This window comes from Felis catus, chromosome C2 (genome assembly GCF_018350175.1).
Source record: "Felis catus isolate Fca126 chromosome C2, F.catus_Fca126_mat1.0, whole genome shotgun sequence".
Classification (NCBI taxonomy): Eukaryota; Metazoa; Chordata; class Mammalia; order Carnivora; family Felidae; genus Felis; species Felis catus.
Window position 1 is genome coordinate 150,919,556 of NC_058376.1, and position 21,016 is coordinate 150,940,571.

At 43.0% G+C, this 21,016-nt stretch overlaps 1 protein-coding gene across 1 annotated transcript; it reads left to right on the forward strand.

The window, feature by feature from the left end:
• The first annotated feature begins 17,891 nt into the window (after positions 1 to 17,891).
• Positions 17,892 to 20,615, forward strand: LOC123380060 (histone H3.3 type c-like). Its single transcript, XM_045037336.1, has 4 exons — positions 17,892 to 17,990; positions 19,337 to 19,374; positions 20,169 to 20,242; positions 20,371 to 20,615. Exons 1-4 carry the CDS (start codon positions 17,892 to 17,894, stop codon positions 20,613 to 20,615), a joined length of 456 nt encoding a protein of 151 aa, XP_044893271.1.
• Positions 20,616 to 21,016: the final 401 nt, after the last annotated feature.

Genomic DNA, 21,016 nt, shown 5'->3' on the forward strand with positions numbered 1-21,016 from the left:
CATGTCAAATTAATCAAACCGTTTGTTGAATCATATTATATTGTGCACTTGAAACTAATATGTTTAACTGTAATTTAATTATATGTGAATTTAATAATAAAAAATAATCACAGTGTACACTTAATATTTGTTCAGTTTATTATAGACTCAATTTTTAAAAAGTAAACATTGGGAAAAATGAAAAATTAACTAGATAAAATACTAGGAGTGTTTATCAGATCACTTAGATTTTTCTTGTGAGGTTAAGTAACACTTATGGAAAACCATTTTTTAATTAAGATTTTGTTTTAATTCCAGTGTAGTTAACATACAACATTATGTTAGTTTCAGGTGCACAAGATAGCAATTCAACAATTCCATATATCACCCAGTGCTCAGCAGGACACATTCACTCCCCAGTCCCCATCACCTATTCCCCCATTCCCTCACCTCCCCTCTGATGACCATCAGTTTGTTCTCTAGTTAAGAGTCTGTTTCTTGGTTTCTCTCTCTCTCTCTCTTTTCTCCTTTGCTCATTTGTTTTGTTTCTTAAATTCTACATATGAGTGAAATCACATGGTATTTGTATTTTTCTGACTGATTTATGGAAAACCATTTAAAAACACACCAAAATATGTAGATGAGCAAAGTTCATGCATCATAAGTGTATGGAAGGAAGATCTGTCTTAAAGACATCAGGTAGTAAAGCATCCAAGTGGTTCAGGCATTAAAAAGCTGGAAGCAGAAGCAGTCACATTAACTACATTCCACTAAAAGTTAGAGTTTTTGGGTGTAAAAATGACATGTTGAATGCAGTCTGAGCAGCCTTTTGCATAGTCCCAGTAACATACCACACTCCTGTCAATGCCCCAAAGTAGACAGACTGCCAGGATCAAGGAGATTTTCACTAGTTTTATCACTCTGGTGAGAATCTAGAATAGCAACTGATGTCTGTATCGGCCACAGCAGTTCCCAGGTGGAAAGCACTGGGCATGGTGAGGAAAGTGACACAAGCACAGGCTTTCCTCCCAGGGCTAATCTTTGAGTTAGAGCTCTAGGAATCTTAACAATTGAAAAACCTGGAATCATCATGGCTTGTTGAAGGGTTCCCTACCCTTATCACCATGATATCTTTTAGGAATTCTTTCTGTGAATCCCCTCAAATGGCAACTCCCTCCCCTTGCTCACCACCAACCACAAAAAAAGGGAATGGAGCTCAGGAAAGGTAGGCAGGAGTGGAGATTGACCAAAAACGCCCTGATATCCATGAGTGCTAGGGAGAGTTTTCCTTCTAGCACATACATGCTCTAACAAGGATGCTGTGGTACCTGGTCAGGGCAGGACGAGAGGATCTGCCTTTGTTCCTGGGAAACCACCTTTGGATTAAGACCCACTAGGAAGAGGGCGGCGTAGGATGACGCTGGGCTCACCTCGTCCTGCTGATCACTTGGATTCCACCCACACCTGCCTAAATAACCCAGAAAACCACCAGAAGACTAGCAGAATGGACTCTGCGGAGCCAGCATAGACAAGAGGCCCACAGAAGAGGGTAGGAAGGGTGGAGACGGGGTGTGCACTGCACGGACTGGCAGGAGGGAGCTGGGACAGTGGAGGGGCAGCCTGCCCGGCGAGGCAGAGCCCCGGAGTCAGACTTGCAAAAGTGGAGGGGCCAGACTCCATGAGTTCTGACAGCCGGTGGGACTTAACATCTGGAATGTTAAAAGTCAACAGCTCTGCTTGGAGAGCAGGAGGGCGAGAGGACACCAGGAGGGAGAGGTGCTGAGCCCCGGAAAACAGAGCTCAGCTTGGTGGGGAACAAAAGCGCTGGCCAGCGCCATCTCCCTCGCCCATCCCCCAGCAGAAACCCCAAAGGGAACCAGTTCACCGAACTTGCTTGCACTGTGCAAACACCCAACACAGTGCTTCTGTGGATCCATCCCTCCAACGGGTCTGCCTGCCTCCCTCCCAGTGCTGCAGGGACCCTCCCACAGGGGGCCACCAACGGCAAAGCGAGCTGAGCCTGCCCCTCCCGCCCCTGTGCACCTTGCAGATCCACCCCAGCTAATACGCCAGATCCCATCGAAGCAGCACCACAAGTCTGGCAGTGTGCAAGTAGCCCAGACAGGGGCCACACCACTCCACAGTGAGTCTCACTCCTGGGAGAGGGGAAGATAAGGTACACACCAGTCTGACTGTGGCCCCTGATGTGGGCTGGGGGCAGACATCGGGTCTGACTGAGGCCCTGCCCACCAACACAAGTTACTCCAGACAGCACAGGGGAAGCACCCTGCGGTTTGGAGCCACCTCAGGGACTACCCAAAATGACGAAGTGGAAGAATTCTCCTCAAAGGAAACTCCAGGAAGTAGATCAAAAACGATTTAAGCAGTATAACGGAACAAGAAGGTAGAATAATAGCCATAAAATTAATCGCTGGGCTTGAAAAAAACATAGAGGACAGCAGAGAATCTATTGTTACAGAGATCAGGGGACAAGAAATAGTCATGAGGAGCTAAAAAATGCTCTAAGTGAGGTGCAAAATAAAATGGAGGTGGCCATAGCACGGACTGAAGAGGCAGAGGAGAGAATAGGTGAATTAGAAGATAAAATTATGGAAAAAGAGGAAACTGAGAAAAAGATTTAAAAAAATCCAGGAATATGAGGCAAGAATTAGAGAACTAAGTGATGCAATCAAACGGAACAATATCCGTATCATAGGAATTCCTGAAGAGGAAGAGAGAGAGAAAGGGGCTGAAGGTGCACTTGAACAAATCATAGCTGAGAACTTCCCTGATCTGGGGAAGGAAAAAGGCATTGAAATCCAAGAGGCACAGAGAACTCCCTTCAGATGTCACTTGAATCGATCTTCTGCACAACATATCATAGTGAAACTGGCAAAATACAAGGATAAAGAGAAAATTCTGAAAGAAGCTAGGGATAAACAGGCTCTAACTTACAAAGGGAGACCCGTAAGGCTAGTGGAAGACCTATCTACTGAAACTTGGCAGGCCAGAAAGGAATGTCAGGAAATCTTCAATGTGATGAACAGAAAAAATATGCAGCCGAGAATCCTTTATCCAGCAAGTTTGTCATTCAGAATAGAAGGAGAGATAAAGGTCTTCCCAAGCAAACAAAAACTGAAGCAATTCATCACCACTAAACCAGCCCTACAAGAGATCCTAAGGGGGATTCTGTGAGTGATATGTTGCAAGGACCACAAAGTACCAGAGACATCACTACAAGCATGAAATCTACAAACATCACAATGACTCTAAATCCATATCTTTCAATAATAACACTGAATGTAAATGGACTAAATGCTCCAACCAAAAGACATAGGGTTTCAGAATGGATAAAAAAAACAAGACCCATCTATTTGCTGCCTACAAGAGACTCATTTTAGACCTGAGGACACCTTCAGATTGAAAGTGAGGGGATGGAGAACTATCTATCATGCTACCGGAAGTCAAAAGAAAGCTGGAGTAGACTTTAAATTAAAGGTGGTAACAAGAAATGAAGAAGGGCATTATATAATAATTACAGGGTCTATCCATCAGAAAGAGTTAATAATTATAAATGTCTATGTGCCAAATACGGGAGCCCCCAAATATATAAAACTATTAATCACAAACATAAGCAACCTTATTGATAAGAATGTGGTAATTGCAGGGGACTTTCATACTCCACTTACAACAATGGATAGATCATCTAGACACATGGTCAATAAAGAAACAAGGGCCCTGAATGATCCATTGGATCTGATGGACTTGACAGATAATATTTAGAACTCTGCATCCCAAAGCAACAGAATATACTTTCTTCTTGAGTGCACATGGAACATTCTCCAAGACAGATCACATACTGGGTCACAAAACAGCCCTTCATAAGTATAAAAGAATTGAGATCATACCATACACACTTTTAGACCACAATGCTATGAAACTTGAAATCAACCACAGGAAAAAGTCTGGGAAACCTCCAAAAGCATGGAGGTAAAGAACACCCTACTAAAGAATGAGTGAGTCAACCAGGCAATTAGAGAAGAAATTTAAAAATATATGGAAACAAATGAAAATGAACATACAACAATCCAAACTCTTTGGGATACAGCAAAGGCAGTCCTGAGAGGAAAATACATTGCAAACCAGGCCTATCTCAAGAAACAAGAAAAATCCCAAATACAAAATCTAACAGCACACCAAAAGGAAATAGAAACAGAACAGCAAAGACACCCCAAACCCAGGAGAAGAAGAGAAATAATAAAGATCAGAGCAGAAATAAACAATATAGAATCTAAAAAAACTGTAAAGCAGATCAATGAAATGAGTTGGTTTTTTGAAAAAATAAACAAAATTGATAAACCTCTAGCCAGGCTTCTCAAAAAGAAAAGGGAGATGAACCAAATAGATAAAATCGTGAATGAAAATGAAATTATTACAGCCAATCCCTCAGAAATACAAGCAATTATCAGGGAATACTATGAAAAATTATATGCCAACAAACTGGACAACCTGGAAGAAATGGACAAATTCCTTAGCACCCACACACTTCCAAAACTCAAACAGGAAGAAATAGAAAACTTGAACAGACCCATAACCAGCGAAGAAATTGAATCAGTTATCAAAAATCTCCCAACATGTAAGAGTCCAGGACCAGATGGCTTCCCTGGGGAATTCTACCAGACATTTAAAGCAGAGATAATACCTATCCTTCTCAAGCTGTTCCAAAAAATAGAAAGGGAAGGAAAACTTCCAGACTCATTCTATGAAGCCAACATTACTTTGATTCCTAAACCACACAGAGACCCAGAAAAAAAGAGAACTACAAGCCAATATCCCTGATGAATATGGATGCAGAAACACTCAATAAGAATGTAGCAAATCGAATTCAACAGCATATAAAAATAATTATTCACCATGATCAAGTGGGATTCATTCCTGGGCTGCAGGGCTGGTTCAACATTCACAAATCAATGTGATACATCACATTAATAAAAGAAAAGATAAGAACCATATGATACTGTCAATCAATGCAGAAAAAGCATTTGACAAAATTCGGCATCCTTTCTTAAAAACCCTTGAGAAAGTCGGGATAGAAGGAACATACTTAAACATCATAAAAGCCATTTATGAAAATCCTACAGCCAATATCATCCTCAATGGGGAAAAACTGAGAGCTTTCTCCCTGAGATCAGGAACACGACAGGGGTGTCCACTCTCACCGCTGTTGTTTAACATAGTGTTGGAAGTTCTAGCATCAGCAATCAGACAACAAAAGGAAATCAAAGGCATCAAAACTGGCAAAGATGAAGTCAAGCTTTCACTTTTTGCAGATGACATGATATTATACATGGAAAATCCGATAGACTCCACCAAAAGTCTGCTAGAACTGACACATGAATTCAGCAAAGTTGCAGGATACAAAATCAATGTACAGAAATCAGTTGCATTCTTATACACTAATAATGAAGCAACAGAAAGACAAATAAAGAAACTGATCCCATTCACAATTGCACCAAGAATCATAAAATACCTAGGAATAAACCTAACCAAAGATGTAAAATATCTGTATGCTGAAAACTATAGAAACCTTATGATGGAAATTGAAGAAGATATAATGAAATGGAAAAAAACATTCCATGCTCATGGATTGGAAGAATAAATGTTGTTAAAATGTCAATACTACCCAAAGCTATCTACACATTCAATGCAATCCCAACCAAAATTGGACCAGCATTCTTCTTGAAGCTAGAACAAGCAATCCTAAAATTTGTATGGAACCACAAAAGACCCCGAATAGCCAAAGCAATTTTGAAGAAGACCAAAGCAGGAGGCATCACAATCCCAGACTTTAGCTTCTACTACAAAGCTGTAATCATCCAGACAGCATGGTATTGGCACGAAAACAGACATAGACCAATGGAATCGAATAGAGACTCCAGAATTGGACCTACAAAAGTATAGCCAACTAATCTTTGACAAAGCAAGAAAGAATATCCAATGGAAAAAACACAGTCTCTTTAACAAATGGTGCTCGGAGAACTGGACAGCAACATGCAGAAGAATGAAACTAGACCACTTTCTTACAACGTTCACAAAAATAAGCTCAAAATGGATAAAGGACCTGAATGTGAGACAGGAAATCATCAAAACCCTAGAGGAGAAAGCAGGAAAAAATTTCTCTGACCTCAGCCTTAGCAATTTCTTACTTGACACATCTCCAAAGGCAAGAGACTTAAAAACAAAAATGAACTATTCAGACCTCATGGAGATAAAAAGCTTCTGCACTGCAAAGGAAACAATCAGCAAAACTAAAAGGCAACCAACAGAATGGGAAGAGGTATTTGTAAATGACATATCAGACAAAGGGCTAGTATCCAGAATCTAGAAAGAACTCAACAAACTCCACACCCAAAAAACAAATAATCCAGTGAAGAAATGGGCAGAAAACATGAATAGACACTTCTCTAAAGAAGACATCCAGATGGCCAACAGGCACATGAAAAGATGCTCAACATCGCTCCTCATCAGGGAAATACAAATCAAAACCACACTGAGATACCACCTCATGCCAGTCAGAGTGGCTAAAATGAACATATCAGGAGATTCTAGATGCTGGCGAGGATGTGGAGAAATGGGAACCCTCTTGCACTGTTGGTGGGAATGCAAACTGGTGCAGCCGCTCTGGAAAACAGTGTGGAGGTCCCTCAAAAAATTAAAAATAGATCTATCCAGCAATAGCACTGCTAGGAATTTACCCAAGGGATACAGGAGTGCTGATGCATAGGAGCACTTGTACCCCAATGTTTATAGCAGCACTTTCAACAATAGCCAAATTATGGAAACAGCCTAAGTGTCCATCATTTAGGATGATGAATGGATAAAGAAATTGTGGTTTATATGCACAATAGAACACTACGTGGCAATGAGAAAGAATGAAATATGGCCTTTTGTAGCAATGTGGATGGAACTAGAGAGTGTTATGCTAAATGAAATAAGTCATACAGAGAAAGACAGATACCATATGTTTTCACTCTTATGTGGATCCTGAGAAACTTAACAGAAGACCATGGGGGAGGGGAAGGAAAAAAAAAAGTTAGAGAGGGAGGGAACCAAACCATAAGAGACTCTTCAAAACTGAGAATAAACTGAGGTTTGATGGGGGGTAGGAGGGAGGTAAGGGTGGGTGATGGGCATTGAGGAGGGCACCTGTTGGGATGAGCACTGGGTGTTGTATGGAAACCAATTTGACAATAAATTTCATATTTGAAAAAAATACATATAAACATAAAAAAAGACCCACTGGACCATGAAAATGGCACTAGGATGAGGCACATCGCCCAGTTTCCACCAGTCGCATTCTTAGAAGGGATTGTCACAGTAGCTAAGTATGTGGGTAGTGGTCCAAGAGAACCCTTTCCAACACTCCTAATCTTTTCAGAAACACTGTGTCCAGATGGAGCTCTTCTTTGATCTTCTCGATCAAAATCAAGACCTTGATTTCATCATTTATGTGTGATTTTTAGAGATTTTAGGCAAAACCATGTATTCAAGTGGCCATCATGATACAATCTTTGCTTTCCTCGGGTGCCTCATGGCTCAGTCAATTGAACATCGGACTCTAGTTTTTGGCTTTGGTCATTATCCCAGGGTCATGGGATCGAGCCCTGCATCAAGCTCTGTGCTGAGCATGGAGCCTGCATAGGATTTTCTTTCTCCCTCAGCCTCTCCTGGTTCACATGCTTTTTCTCTCTCTCTAAACACACACACACACACACACACACACACACACACACACACACAACCACAAAAAAAATCTTTGCTTTCCTTAAAATGCAATTTGCATCAATTTTGTGCAAGTTGTTTTTTGCTTGTGATTATTGTATTGCAATAATAACTTTTCATGGTTATAAGTGGAAAGGAAAGAGTTTTAGTTTAAGTAGAAGATGTTTTGGAATATACTTGAAAAACCCAATTTCTACATATTATAACAATGCCAGAGTGATATCCACTTACAGGCTACCGGCCTTGCGAAATGAGCATCTATTCCCAAGTCATTCTGCCTTTATTCTCTCTAACAACTTTTGTTATACAAAATGCTGTCTCTGAATGTGCCAGTTAATACCCTGAAGAATGGTCCATGTCTCTCTTGTTAATCTCTGTGCAGGTTGTTGCCTTGTCCTTTAAAGATCCAGTAAGTGGGTCTTTCTTTGGACCAGAAAAGTTCAAGAATAACTAAATCTTTTGGCACTGTCTTCTATTCAGAGAGAATAATCGGTCTTTATTTCTGCACAATTGCAATTACATTAAGATGCTTCTTAAGCTCCAGACATGTGCGTTTTTAAGATCCTGATTGCCGTCTTTTTCACTGAAAGTGGCCCAGATGGGACTGGACTGAGAAGTGTTAATGAAGAGGAGGGACAGGAAAGCTTTGGATCATACCTTTAGCAAACCAGGAGGCTCCTGCATGTGCCAGGTGCTGTCTCAGGATACAAAGATGGAATAAGTCCGGGTTCCAGCCCTCAAGGACCTCTTGGTCTCAAGGTGGAGAAGGACACAATAAACACATTAACATATCCCAGGGCTACAGAGGAGGTATGAAGAGAGAGGGGGGAAAGCCGAGGGCCCTGGGGGTCCTAGAGAAAGGACCTTCTGTAGAAGGAAAATGTCAATTTCTTCCACTTGCTATCTGCACACAAGAGAAAGAATCTCCTTGATTCTGTGAAGTTCCCGTAGTGATGCTATTGGTGACCAGATCCCTTTTATCAGGCAGGTGCTCCCATAAGCAGCTTCTGTGAATGTCAGATAGCTGTCTCTTTATCCCAAGATATGCCCTTGGTCTGTTGGGAATCACTTCTGGAAATGCCTATCTATTACGCCCTTTCCACCAGTGGCATACCAGTCACTGACTGACACAGGGTACAGAAGGCTGACCCCCTGGCCTCAGGGAAGGAACCCTGTGAAGTCAGGCTGAGGCTAGACTTCAGCTGACTCGCATCTTTGCCTGGCTTCTTTCCCTCTCCTGCCTGCTCTCCTCCCTCTCATGGGAATTGAGATCATTCCCTCCATTATTTGCAAATAAGCCATCTCAAGTTCTGCTTTTAGAGAATCCACATAAGATAGTTTTCTATGTTTACTCTCAGATTGTTGGTGGTATGGCTCTCATGAAAGAAGGAAAGAAAGATAGAAAGAAAGAAAGAAAGAAAGAAAGAAAGAAAGAAAGAAAGAAAGAAAGAGGAAGGAAGGAAAGAAGGAAATAAAGAAAAAAGGGAGAGAAAAAGGAAGGAAGGAAGGGAGGAAGGAAGGAAGGAAGGAAGGAAGGAAGGAAGGAAGGAAGGGGGGAAGGAGGAATATTATCAGGGAGAGAGGGAGAAATGGAAGGGAGAGAGGAGGGTCAGGGAATAATCTTATCAGGGCATGTCTCAGCTCCATACCCCTCTTCTAAGTGAAAGGACCACTGTTATAAGGAGCAAGGTGGCATGGAAGGAGGATCTGGGAGGGAGGGTGTATACACAGAAGGCTGGCCTCCTTCAAGAATCTTAGAGACCCTCAGACTATTCTAAAAGTTAAATTGAGAATTGATTGAAGTTAGGAGTGAAATCACGTGGATGCTTGAGGTTTCAAAATTCACTTCCATGGCAATAAAAAAATATATATCCTGGAGGAAATTGAACTCATAATCAATTTGTTTATGATGTTCTTTGGCTTTAACTTCTGACTTTTACAACGGATTTAACTCCACCCAGGACTGTCCCTGAATTCCTCATAGACCAAAGCCCTCCTTCACTGGGACGGCTGGGGCTTGCCCCGGGGATCAGCTGGAACAGAAGTTGTACTTTCTAAGGAACGTCCTGGCTACCTAGGCAGGCAGTGCAGACAGCTGAGTCCACTCAGGAGAGAACATTTATCCAGAAGAGCTTTCATTCTGAGCACAAGCCCTGGAGGAGGCACTTGGAAATTTTCTTGGATGAAGTGTTTTTGTATGCATTAGCAGTTTTTCATTAAGAAGATTGGAGCAATTAATGTTATCTTGATTAATGAAGCCAAATTAGCTTTCTCATTTCTAATGCTTCTTCCTTCTTGCTAGGCAAGAATTTGGAACTGACTTAATGCAGCCCACCAGGCAGACTTTTACACAATGCTGGAAATTGGCTGTAGCTGCTTTTCAGTGAAGTAATCGGCAAAGTCAGGCCTGATCTACTTGTGTATAAAATTAGACAAATAGAGAATAGATTTTAAGCACCCCAGACCTGAGTGCAAGTTCTTGCCTGGTCACCACCAAGCTTCAGTTTATTAAATGAAAAATGGACATCACCCTAACACCATCCTCAAAGTTGCTCTAGATTGATGGTTCTCATAGTACAGTCCTCAGACCAGCAAAATCAGTGGTCCCTTGGGGCCTTGTATGAAATGCAAGATTGTGGTCCCCACCCCAGATCTACTGCATCATCAACTCTCAGAGGGAAGCCCAGAAATCCTTTTTACCGACCTCGGTGGCATTCTGATGCATGCTGGTCTAGAAACCACTGTCATAAGCCATGGTGCTTCACTCTGGTTGTGTTCATTACAAGCACCCAGTGAGTTTTTAAAATGTACTAATGCCATGTTCCAACCCCAAGCAAGTCCAATATACTGATCCCAGGTGGACCCACCAAGTGTTCTTTTTTAAAAAAATTTTTAATGTTTCTTTATTATTTTTTTATTTTATTTTTTATATTAAACATAATTTATTGTCAAATTGGTTTCCATAAAACACCCAGTGCTCGTCCCAACAGGTGCCCTCCTCAATCAATGCCCATCACCCACTTTCCCCTCTCTCCCACCCCCCATCCACCCTCAGTTTGTTCTCAGTATTTAATAGTCTCTTATGGTTTGCCTCCCTCCCTCCCTGTAAGTTTTTCCCCCCTCCCGCTCCCCCCTGGTCTTCTGTTAAGTTTCTCAGGATCCACAGATGAGTGAAAACATATAGTATCTGCCTTTCTCTGTATGACTTATTTCACTTAGCATAACGCCCTCCAGTTCCATGCACGTTGCTACAAAAGGCCATATTTCATTCTTTCTCATTGCCATGTAGTATTCCATTGTGTATATAAACCACAATTTCTTTATCTACTCATCTGTTGATGGACATTTAGGCTCTTTCCATCATTTGGCTATTGTTGAAAGTGCTGCTATAAACATTGGGGTACAAGTGCTCCTATGCATCAGCACTCCTGTATCCCTTGGGTAAATTCCTAGCAGTGCTATTGCTGGATAGATCTATTTTTAATTTTTTGAGGGACCTCCACACTGTTTTCCAGAGTGGCTGCACCAGTTTGCATTCCCACAAACAGTGCAAGAGGGTTCCCATTTCTCCACATCCTCGCCAGCATCTAGAGTCTCCTGATTTGTTCATTTTAGCCAGCAAGTGTTCATATAGTTAAAAGCTCCAAGGTAATTCTAAAGTGTTATCACAGTTGCTCTGACGATTAAGTGACAGGCACAATGCATAGCATGTAGTAATTTCCCAAATGCTATTTATCATTCACTTATCGTTAATAATATAGACGAAGGTATTGCGGGTAACACTTGAGTAACTGCATTTACTGGGTTTTTCTCACCTCTGCAGAGAGTTGTACCATGAACCCCCACACCCACCCACCCAGGCTGTCTGCTAAGTACAACTGTTGCATTGGGTTGCAAAGTAGAACAGATACTGGTTTTGGAGGAAGTCGGACCTGGTTTGAATGTGAGCATTGCCTGGCCATGCTGGCTAAATCACCATAGGGAAGCCACTTAATGTCTCTGAGCTTAAGGGACATCACCACAAAATTAAGATGAGACCATCTCACCGGCTGGCAACAGGAAGCACTATGGCCCACCTGTCTGTTCTTTCTTCCTCCCTTTTCCTTCCTCTTCGTCCTTCCCCCAGACTTTTATCACTCTCTCTCTCTCTCTCCCTTGAGTGCCAATACAAGTGGCACTCCAGTCATGGGTGCATTTCATTCTGAGTTTGCTCTTTTCCCTGGATACATGTATATATCCCTATGTTCGAGAGTCACCCTTTTCATTTTGTGAAGTTTCCAGAAACAACCTCTGACCTCTTTCCTTTCTGTGGCCCAACGTACCAACACAAGAGGAAGCATAGGAATGACCATCAAGTCTGAAGATGATGTAAATCCAGAAAGAATAGGAAATAAATAAACTGAGCAAATACATGGGTTGTGTTCCACATTACTCTAAATCGAACAGAGGAACATGAATGAGGAAGACTTTAAGGTTCCGGGACTCAAGATTCAAAGACAGTGGTACCAAACACTTCCTGAGACTGGGACAAGACATCCGACACACCCTTTTACATTTTTTGATGTGCTTCTTTTCTAAGATCTGGGTTCTGTCTGAATATTGACTCTTAGGCACAAAACCTGGTGTTGCAGAGAACAACAGATGCTGTCAGTGGCTCTCTGCATATTCCCTTGGGCCTTAACATTTTAGTGCCCACTGGCCAACGTCCAGCTATCACATCTGCATTCTCTGGACGCTGAGGTCTTCTGCCTGTGTGCAGAGCACGTCACAAGCACGTGTCAAGAATTAACATAATACTCCTCCTTCCTAAGAGGCAGCAACCCCAGGTGGGTTAACCCAGTGTGTTCTATGCTGGTTCCCAGAGCCCCCCAGTGGAATGCACCTGCAGTTACCCACACAGCCACTAGCTTGATAACGAACCCTTTATCGGCTGCCTGCCCCGTTTCCCCATGCCTCTCTCAGTGTCTCTTGGCATCATCTCTCAAGTAAACGGCTTGCCTCAAATCCGTGCCTCTGGGTCTGCTTCTGGGGAACCTGAACTAAGACACAGAAGAATCCCACAGTTGCACTGTGGTTACTACCTTCAGTAGGGATGTGGGGCCAGGGGCCGCTCTACTGAACTTATCACCACAGCTTAAATCTAAAGCCTGAGGCTGCTCAGCGGACAGCCTTATTCTTCCAGCCTACAAAGAGTTAATTTTCTTCTAGTCTACAATCTTCCAGGGCAGACAAAACAAATTGAGCTCTTGGAACAGGCATAGTAGAGATAAATTTATTAGTGCCCATTGAATTAGGAAGGAAGTTGACTGCTTGTCCTGTTTCCCTCTGCCTCTGTTCTGGGTGATGACTCATGTCCTAAGTGTCCTCCCTTGGGATGGATGTGACTAACAATGGCTCAGATAGCAGTGGCTCCTGAATTTCCAGTTCTGAGGAAGGCTGAGGGACAGAGAGGTGGTCTCAAAGATTGGTGATTCAACTGTGATGAGTGTTATGGAATAAGGGGTTGGGTTATTTATAGAAGTTGGACATTGCCCAACTATGGGAAAAGCAGGGGGAGTGAAGTTCTGAAAGAGATCATGAGCTCAGAGAAGCCCTCACCAGACGTCCTGAAGCACAAGTCAGGTGGACAAGTCAGAGGCTGCAGGGATCTCTGAGAAGCCAAGCGTGTCCGGTTCCCCAAGCAGGTCTGTTATGGAGATAAAGCTGTTGTCTCTGAGCTACCTCTCTGCCCCTCCACAGTCACATTTCTGGTGGTGAACTGGGGTCGTTGTCGGTCAGCAGGACCAGCTGTCGGGAAGAAGCAGACAAGGAGTGGAAGGGAATGAGGACAAGCTGGAGTTGGCTGTGTGTCTGCCCCCAGACCCTGAACGTCTTCTGAGAGTGATGGCTGGTGCCTCACTCTGGCCTCCCAGATTCGATGCAGTTTCCTCTGTTGACCAGCCCTGTCTGAAGCCGCTCAGGGATGGGGCTTCTGAGAAATCTAGTTCCAGCTTACAAAGTTGACAGCAGAAAGACCCAGCACAGCCAACTCAGGGAGACGTCCTCATGCTGAAAGACCCACCCTGCGCGCTGACCAAGTCTTGGGCTGCCTTTGTTACTGTTTTCGCTTGTTTGTTTTTATCTATTCTCTTCTCAAAAGTGGGGGACTATTTGCTATTGATTTATCTACTCCAAATGCTATGTGATTCTAAGATGAATTCACTAGAACAGTGATTCTCCGTGGGAGGTGATTTTGCCTACCAGGGGACATTTGACAATGTCTGGAGACATTTTGGATGTCAAGACTAGGAGGTTAGTAGACCTGAGGGATGTGGCTAAGTATTCTACAGTGCACAGGACAGATCCCCACAACAAAGAATTACCCCACTCAAAATGTCGATAGTGTTTAAAACCCCGAACCAGAAGTACATGCCTACCTCTGATTTATTCACTTCCTTTTTTTTGCTTCATCAGGCACATTTAGAAATACTAACAGAATACAAAAGCGTCCACTGACAACTATGGTGTCTTAGCTCCTTCCTTTACCCAAAGCCATGCATCCCAGACCTAAACTTTGGTAATAATCTCAGGACGCTCCCCTTGTCTTTTCCTAACTGGGTATCATAATGACATCATTCTTCAGTGCATCTTCCCTGAGACGTAAAGTTACCCCCAACCAACCCAGATCCCCATTAGTGACTCTTACGATGTCCTGAATGCTTCCTTTTCATCATTCATCACAACGACAACAAACGCTTACCAGTACGATCGTGGTTTGCTGGATGCCCGCCCCACCACAATGTAACCGTGATCTCACAACAATCCTATGAGGAACACGTTCTTATCCCATTTTACAGATGAGGAGACCGAGATTTAGAAAGGTTGAATGCTCTGTCTAAGCTCACCCAGATAGCCTATGGAGGAATCCAGTATGTGCTGTAGTAAACAGTCCCGAGAACAAATAAAATATTACTAACACGAAAAGCAAGATGGAATATCTGCTTCATAAGTGTTTTCCCATAAGTATTTAAATGATGCTCTGCTAAAATCCCTTCTGCCTGCAGGTCTGTGGATAGAGGCAGACCCAGCTCCCAGAATCATTAGCCAGCATGTCTAAGCTCTTCTCGACATGGCTGTTTGTAACAAAAATGCAAATGAGGTGCCTAACTGCAAATTGCTCCCACCCCATTTTGAGACCTTCTGCGTGACTGGGCCAAAACTTCCTCCTAAGCAGACAGATGTGCTGGCTTCTCTGTTCTGGAGCTTGCTTAGCTGTTTCCTTGGCAGGGAACCAAGCCTGTGGCAGAATGACATTGCCGTGCCCACTGAAGGACATCTGAAGAGTGTGGTCCCTGCTGGAATCCACCCACCAAGGGCACAGCTGTGAACAGAGCCCCTCCACGTTTGCTAAGAATGCAGGACCTAGAGCCTGGGCTTCGCTTTCAATTATAAACCGTTATGTTCCCATGTTAAATGGTAGTCAGTGAAAATAGCATCAACACATATTAAGACATAACGCGTTTAGACACACGCACACGCACAGGCACGTGTATACAGGAGGATGTATAACTATATGGTATGGAAGTGACTAGAAAAGTCAAGGCTTTCCAAAAAGGAAAGTACAGTGCCTGGAAGATAACCTTTCTTTCAAATCTCGCCCACTTACAATGCAACGATGTCTGGTGTCTTGGTGTTCGTGCAGGACTTTCCCATGTTAAGTTAAACCAAATGAAATTGACGTTTTCGTAGGTTAAAAAAATATATATGGATAATATGGTTTAACCGAATATGTAGTGAGCACCCAGCAGGGTGGAGTTAAGAGGAGCCCTTCTCCAGGAGGCCCAGCAAGTGGGAGGACCCCAAGCTAGGAGGAAATGGGGAGGCTGCTTGGCCGGAACCTAGGGAGAGCTTCATTAAACCACAGCTGAAAGAAAGCGCCCAGCCTCCAAGGACTAACATCAGCCAAAAGGGCTGCTCGGGGACAGGGGTCAGAGAAAGCGGCATTGAGAGGGCTGGCTGGGCCCCGCCCTGGAGCTCCTGGCACGGTGACCCTCAGGAAGGACCACCTCTGCCCCCTATAGGCTGAAGGCAGGAAAAGTGTCAGCTGCAGATGGGAAAGCATTACAGGGAGAGATGGACCAGATGCTGAGTTCTTCCAGAAGCAAGTGGTGATGGGGTGGAGGCAGAGGTGAGATGGGGAAGCCGAGTGGCCTCTGGACAAGGAGTGTGCAGGAGAGTGGCCTCTGGACAAGGAGTGTGCAGGAGAGGAGAACCAGACAAACTGTGCTCGTCAGTGGGTACCACAGAGATTGCATAGGGCAATCAGGAAACCTATTCTCGTTTCAGACTTGCTCTCAGCTAGCTGTGCTCTTTGGCAGACGGCTCTGAGCCTCGGTTTCTTCATCTAAAATGGGAGCACAGTTCAGTTTCTGGGTCCAGGTTACCCAGCAGAGGACTGGTGGCTGGTCAGAAAGCGGCTCACTGATTCCAGAGTATTTTCATTTATCTCACCGAGGTGTAATTCCAGAAAACGGAGTCATGGCACCCAGGCATATTTTAATCTAAGTAGATTTCTTAGAATCCTAATTTTTGAATCTGACTGCCATCACATTTGCTAAGATTTCTTTTGTTTGTTGCCGGCTGTTATGAAAAACAGGCCCATGATTTAAAGAACATGTCCAGGACTCTCTCTTATGGGGACGTTTGTACGGCCACAGATGAAAGTAAAAGTTCCCTTTTCATAGAGAAGAGATGTCTTAAGCCGTGGCCCCCTCCCCCAGGGAAGAGCTGAAGCACACTTCAACTGGGGACTCAGTTGGAGTCATAATGGCATAGTGCAGATTGCTATAGTTGGTGCTAACAGTTAATTTCTAAGAGGCATTTATGCAACTTTGGATTTATGTGTGCTAATAAATTAAAGCCTAAAGGGATACATGGAAAAACTAAAAAATTCTCTTCATTAAAGCATTTTTTGGTATACATAATTTGATCGTAATTTCCAAAATATTTAAGTATCGGCATGTAGTTATATATGCTCATAACTTTCCAACTTATGAAAGAATTCATTTAATGCAGAAAGCTTGAGGGCACACAAACAAAAGTGCACCTCCTGGCCCCACCATCCAAAGTTAAGTATTATTAAAATTTTGGTATGTAAATTTCCAGTCTTTCATTCATTCCATAAATGTTTATTGAGTGAATACTAGAGCCAGGCACTCACTGTATTGTGTGCTAAGAAGGAAATGATACTATGGGTTCCATTTCTCTTTTGTTGCATGTTCCACACCCCTCTTTCCCATGCAAGTTTGTACCGGAATAAGAACAGGGCAATATGGCGCTGTGGCTGGAGGCAGGCGCTGGCCCCACTCCAGCCTTACACATTTGTTGCAGGGATTATGATGAATAACTGTAAGGAACCTGGCAGAGAGCCTCCCAGAGCCCCAGACTCAGCAGGTGCTCAATCAACAATAACTGCTATTACTTTTTATTACTGTTATTTTTATGTGAAGGTTCTTATTACCAATTGCAGCTAATTTTAGGTCTGATTCTAAGATTTTCCAGATGTAGTTTTAAGTGCTGAGTCTCCTCCATGGAGTGTCCTTCCATGCCGTCTCCAAAGTTCTTGCTGCTGGTTATTTATTTCCCCCAGAAATGGCTTTTCTTGCCATTGTGGTGTGGGGGGGGGGGTGGTGGTTAGCTTTTATTATTATTTTTTTGTTTCAAGTTTTTATTTAAATTCTGGTTGATGAACACAGAGTGTAACATCGGTTTCAGGAACAGAATTTAGTGATTCATCACTTACAACACCCAGTGCTCATCACAAGTGCTCTCCTTAATGCCCATCACCCCACCCACTCCCTCCATCGAAACTCAGTTTGTTCTGTACAGTTAAGAGTCTCTCGCTTTGGTTATATACTCTATGCTGTTTGCTCAGCCAGTTGTCTGCCTGCTCCCCATTGTGGAGGTAAGGGTCAATGCTGATGTTACACCTCACCCCTTTGGGCAAAAGAATGACCCCATGTAGGTCATTCAGTTAAGTGGTGAAGGATGGTCCTCTGGGGAAGAAGCAATGTCGTTTTTATATTTCCTGTAGTCCCCTGTTCAGACCTCTCTAGTTTAAACTCAGTAGTTTAACCACATATGAATCAATCATGGGGATGCAGAGGACACAACCTCCCGGGCATTTCCAGAAAGAGCTCTCCTTGGCCAAAAACAGTTCTTCTCCAGGGAAGGGGACAGTGGAGAGCCATGTGAGGGCACACACCCGCTAGGGGATGGGTCCATTGGCTCCATTAAGGGGTTCTGGGACAGGAAACACCAACATTGACTATACCAGCCTAAAGCACGGCTCTCTTTCCCCAAAGAATGAACGTAAAGAACTCTGAATATTCCTACATGCCACTTGGTATAACTCAACTGTATATACAATTGTAGCAATAGTTATTTCTGTATTTCACTTAAGGAACTGGGTCCGCCTCATGGAAAGAGGGGAGAGTCAGGGACTTGGGGTTGGGCAGAATCATGCTTTATTAAAAAGGGAATAAATTTGGTGTTACTCTAGAAAAGAAAGGCATGAAAGAGAAAACAGTTAATGATTTTCATAGAATGTTGCCAGATACCACAACCCCCTGTCCCAACCACTTGGAAGATTATTTGAAACATTGGGTAAGCACTATCTAAATAACATAGAGTACTACATTTATTTATATATAACATCTCTATATTACATATACACATAATAGTATATATATGTAGTGTTATATAACACAACACACAAATATATATATATATATTATATATTATTTACATATATACACACAACACATATAAAACATTAAGCATGCAGTTTGAAAAGAGCCACTGGGAATTTCTGGGTGACAAAAGCATGCAAAATTTACTTACCTCACCTCTCCGTAGGGCCCCATTCAGATCCTCAGCTGTCCATGAGCACAGAATTCTATCATGTCACTCAGTTTGGTCCCCCCTGTGACCAGATGGCTTTTGTCACTATCTTTTTCTCTCTCTGTCTTGCTCTTAGCCATGGTTGCTAATTTTTCCAGTTCTCTGGGTCCTAGTATCAGGCAGGCTTTTTATGGTTTTTCTTCCACTTCAGGTCCCATGCCAATAGCCCCTTCCTTCTGTCCCAAGAAGGCTACAAAGGAAGTGACTCCATTTCTCTTCCCCTTTCCATTTCATTGGTCAGAAGGATGCCTTGGACACTGGAAATACTCATCAGGCCTTGTTTCTTACAAGAATCCCAACATTCTTCTTTACATTTTGGCTAGGATAACCTGATTCTGATTTTTCCTGGAGCCATTCCAATCTCACATTATGAATCAGTGTCCCGAAATTATTTATCAAACCATATGTCTTCATGTTGAAGTTATAATGCTGTCATTGTAGTTGGCCTGATTTCAAATACAGTCTCCTTTACCTCTTGGATCCTGAGTCTATTAGAGATGCCGTCCCCATTATGGATGACTTGGGACATCGAAATACTGTTTGCTGTGCCTGGCAACCAATTAATTAAACAAACCATTAGTCTAGGAGCAAAATGGTCAACATTATTAATTTCCTCGTCATTGTCACTCCGTAGCTAGACAAAGTAGTGGTCCAGCAACTGAAAAATGAGAGGTATGGATGTGTAGCTCAGCTGCCAAGGCAAAGACAGACTGGGTATTTCAACCTCCTTACCCCAACTTTGGGGCGCTTTTTAAAATGGAAAAAATTAGAATATAACAAATGAAACCAACATATCATCCTATTTTTAGCAGGAGAGGAGATAGCCTGTATTACATACACTTCTTGGATTCCCTGTGCTGATCACGTCATCAAGCACAGAGTAGCCTACTAGAAAAATAAAAAGATTAATTGTTTCCCATTGCATGAGCATTTACTAGGAAATGGGTGGGAAAAGTAGAGAAAAATGGAAACAAATCAGTGGAAATTGTTTGCAGAACGACTTCTTTCTGAGCTATCTGATCATACCTGGTAGCAACCCATGGTGGCAATGCCGGATGGCACAGGTGGTGAGGTTGCTTGCCTCTCCAGCACTCCAAGGTAACTCAACATTCAAAACCGTGCCTTTTTCTTTTAGACTACACTAATTTCATTTTCATTCTAATAGTGCATGTGATTTTAATAGGTATGCCGTGTTGTTAAAAGTTTTTAATTACAGTAATATATTTCGACCGGGCTTAAGTCCAGAGTATTCACTCTGCATCAAGTAGGAAAGTCCAGAAGAATAATGGAAGTCCATTCAACAGTTATTCGGTAAGGATTTATTGAGCGCTTACTATGTGGTAGTACTTGTTTACGCACTGGAGTGTATGTATGGAGTGTGTGTATGAAGGGAACACTGCGGTGTTTGCAGCCGCTACCGCTGTGCCTTCCTTGGCTCGCTAACACCCGCGCCCCCTTCGGCTCAGGTCGCTGCTGTCCAAGGAGGAGAATCAAGGAAGGGGTCTCTACACCCTGCTGACTGCCCGCAACTCCGCCGGTGGTAAAGCACAGAGGAAGCAACCGGCTACAAAAGCTGCTGGCCAAAGTGTGCCCTCTACTGGAGGGGTGAAGAAACCGCGTGGTCACGGGCCTGATCCTGTGAAATGACACGTTCTCAGACGCCCGCAGGACGTCTGATTCGCAAACTTCCTTCCCAGCGCCTGGTGCGAGAACTTGCTCAGGACTTCAAAACACCTCTGCCCTTCCAGAGTACAGCTCTTAGTGCTTTGCAGGAGGCAAGCGAGGCCTATCTGGTGGGGCTGTTTGAAGACACCAGCCTGTGGGCTGTCCATGCCGAACGTGCAATAATTACGCCAAAAGACACCCAGCTAGCGCACTGCACAGAGGAATGCGTGCTTAAGATGGTGCTATGATGGAAATCGTTTCGTTCCTAGAAATAAATAAATAGATAAATAGATAGATAGATAGATAGATAGATAGATAGATAAATCTCTTCTTCCTGTTATTGATAGTTCCAAACATTAGATATTTTTTCCCCATGGGGCCAAAGGGTACCTAAGTACACGATTGCGAGTAGAAAAATAGGGGACACAAGTCAGGTATTGGCAGTTTTTCCATTTTCATTTGTGGGTGAATTTTTAATAGAAATGCGGGGACAGAAAGCATTAATGCAAGTCAAAATGCTTCTGTGAACAAGTTCAACTGTATAACAATTATAAACAAACCTGTGAAATTTTTCTGGAAAAAAAAAAGTAAGGTGAACATTGCTTCTGCCTGCATGGAATTTACAGCCTAGTGGGAGAAGTGCCGAGGA

Bases quoted from the DNA above. Each gene is read 5' to 3' on its own strand.
- LOC123380060 (XM_045037336.1), top strand. From the start codon at position 17,892: ATGGGGATGCAGAGGACACAACCTCCCGGGCATTTCCAGAAAGAGCTC. The intron at 19,375-20,168 runs GTATGGATGTGT...CCTTCGGCTCAG, and splicing joins CAGCAACTGAAAAATGAGAG to GTCGCTGCTGTCCAAGGAGG. The intron at 20,243-20,370 runs GTAAAGCACAGA...AGACGCCCGCAG, and splicing joins TGCCCGCAACTCCGCCGGTG to GACGTCTGATTCGCAAACTT.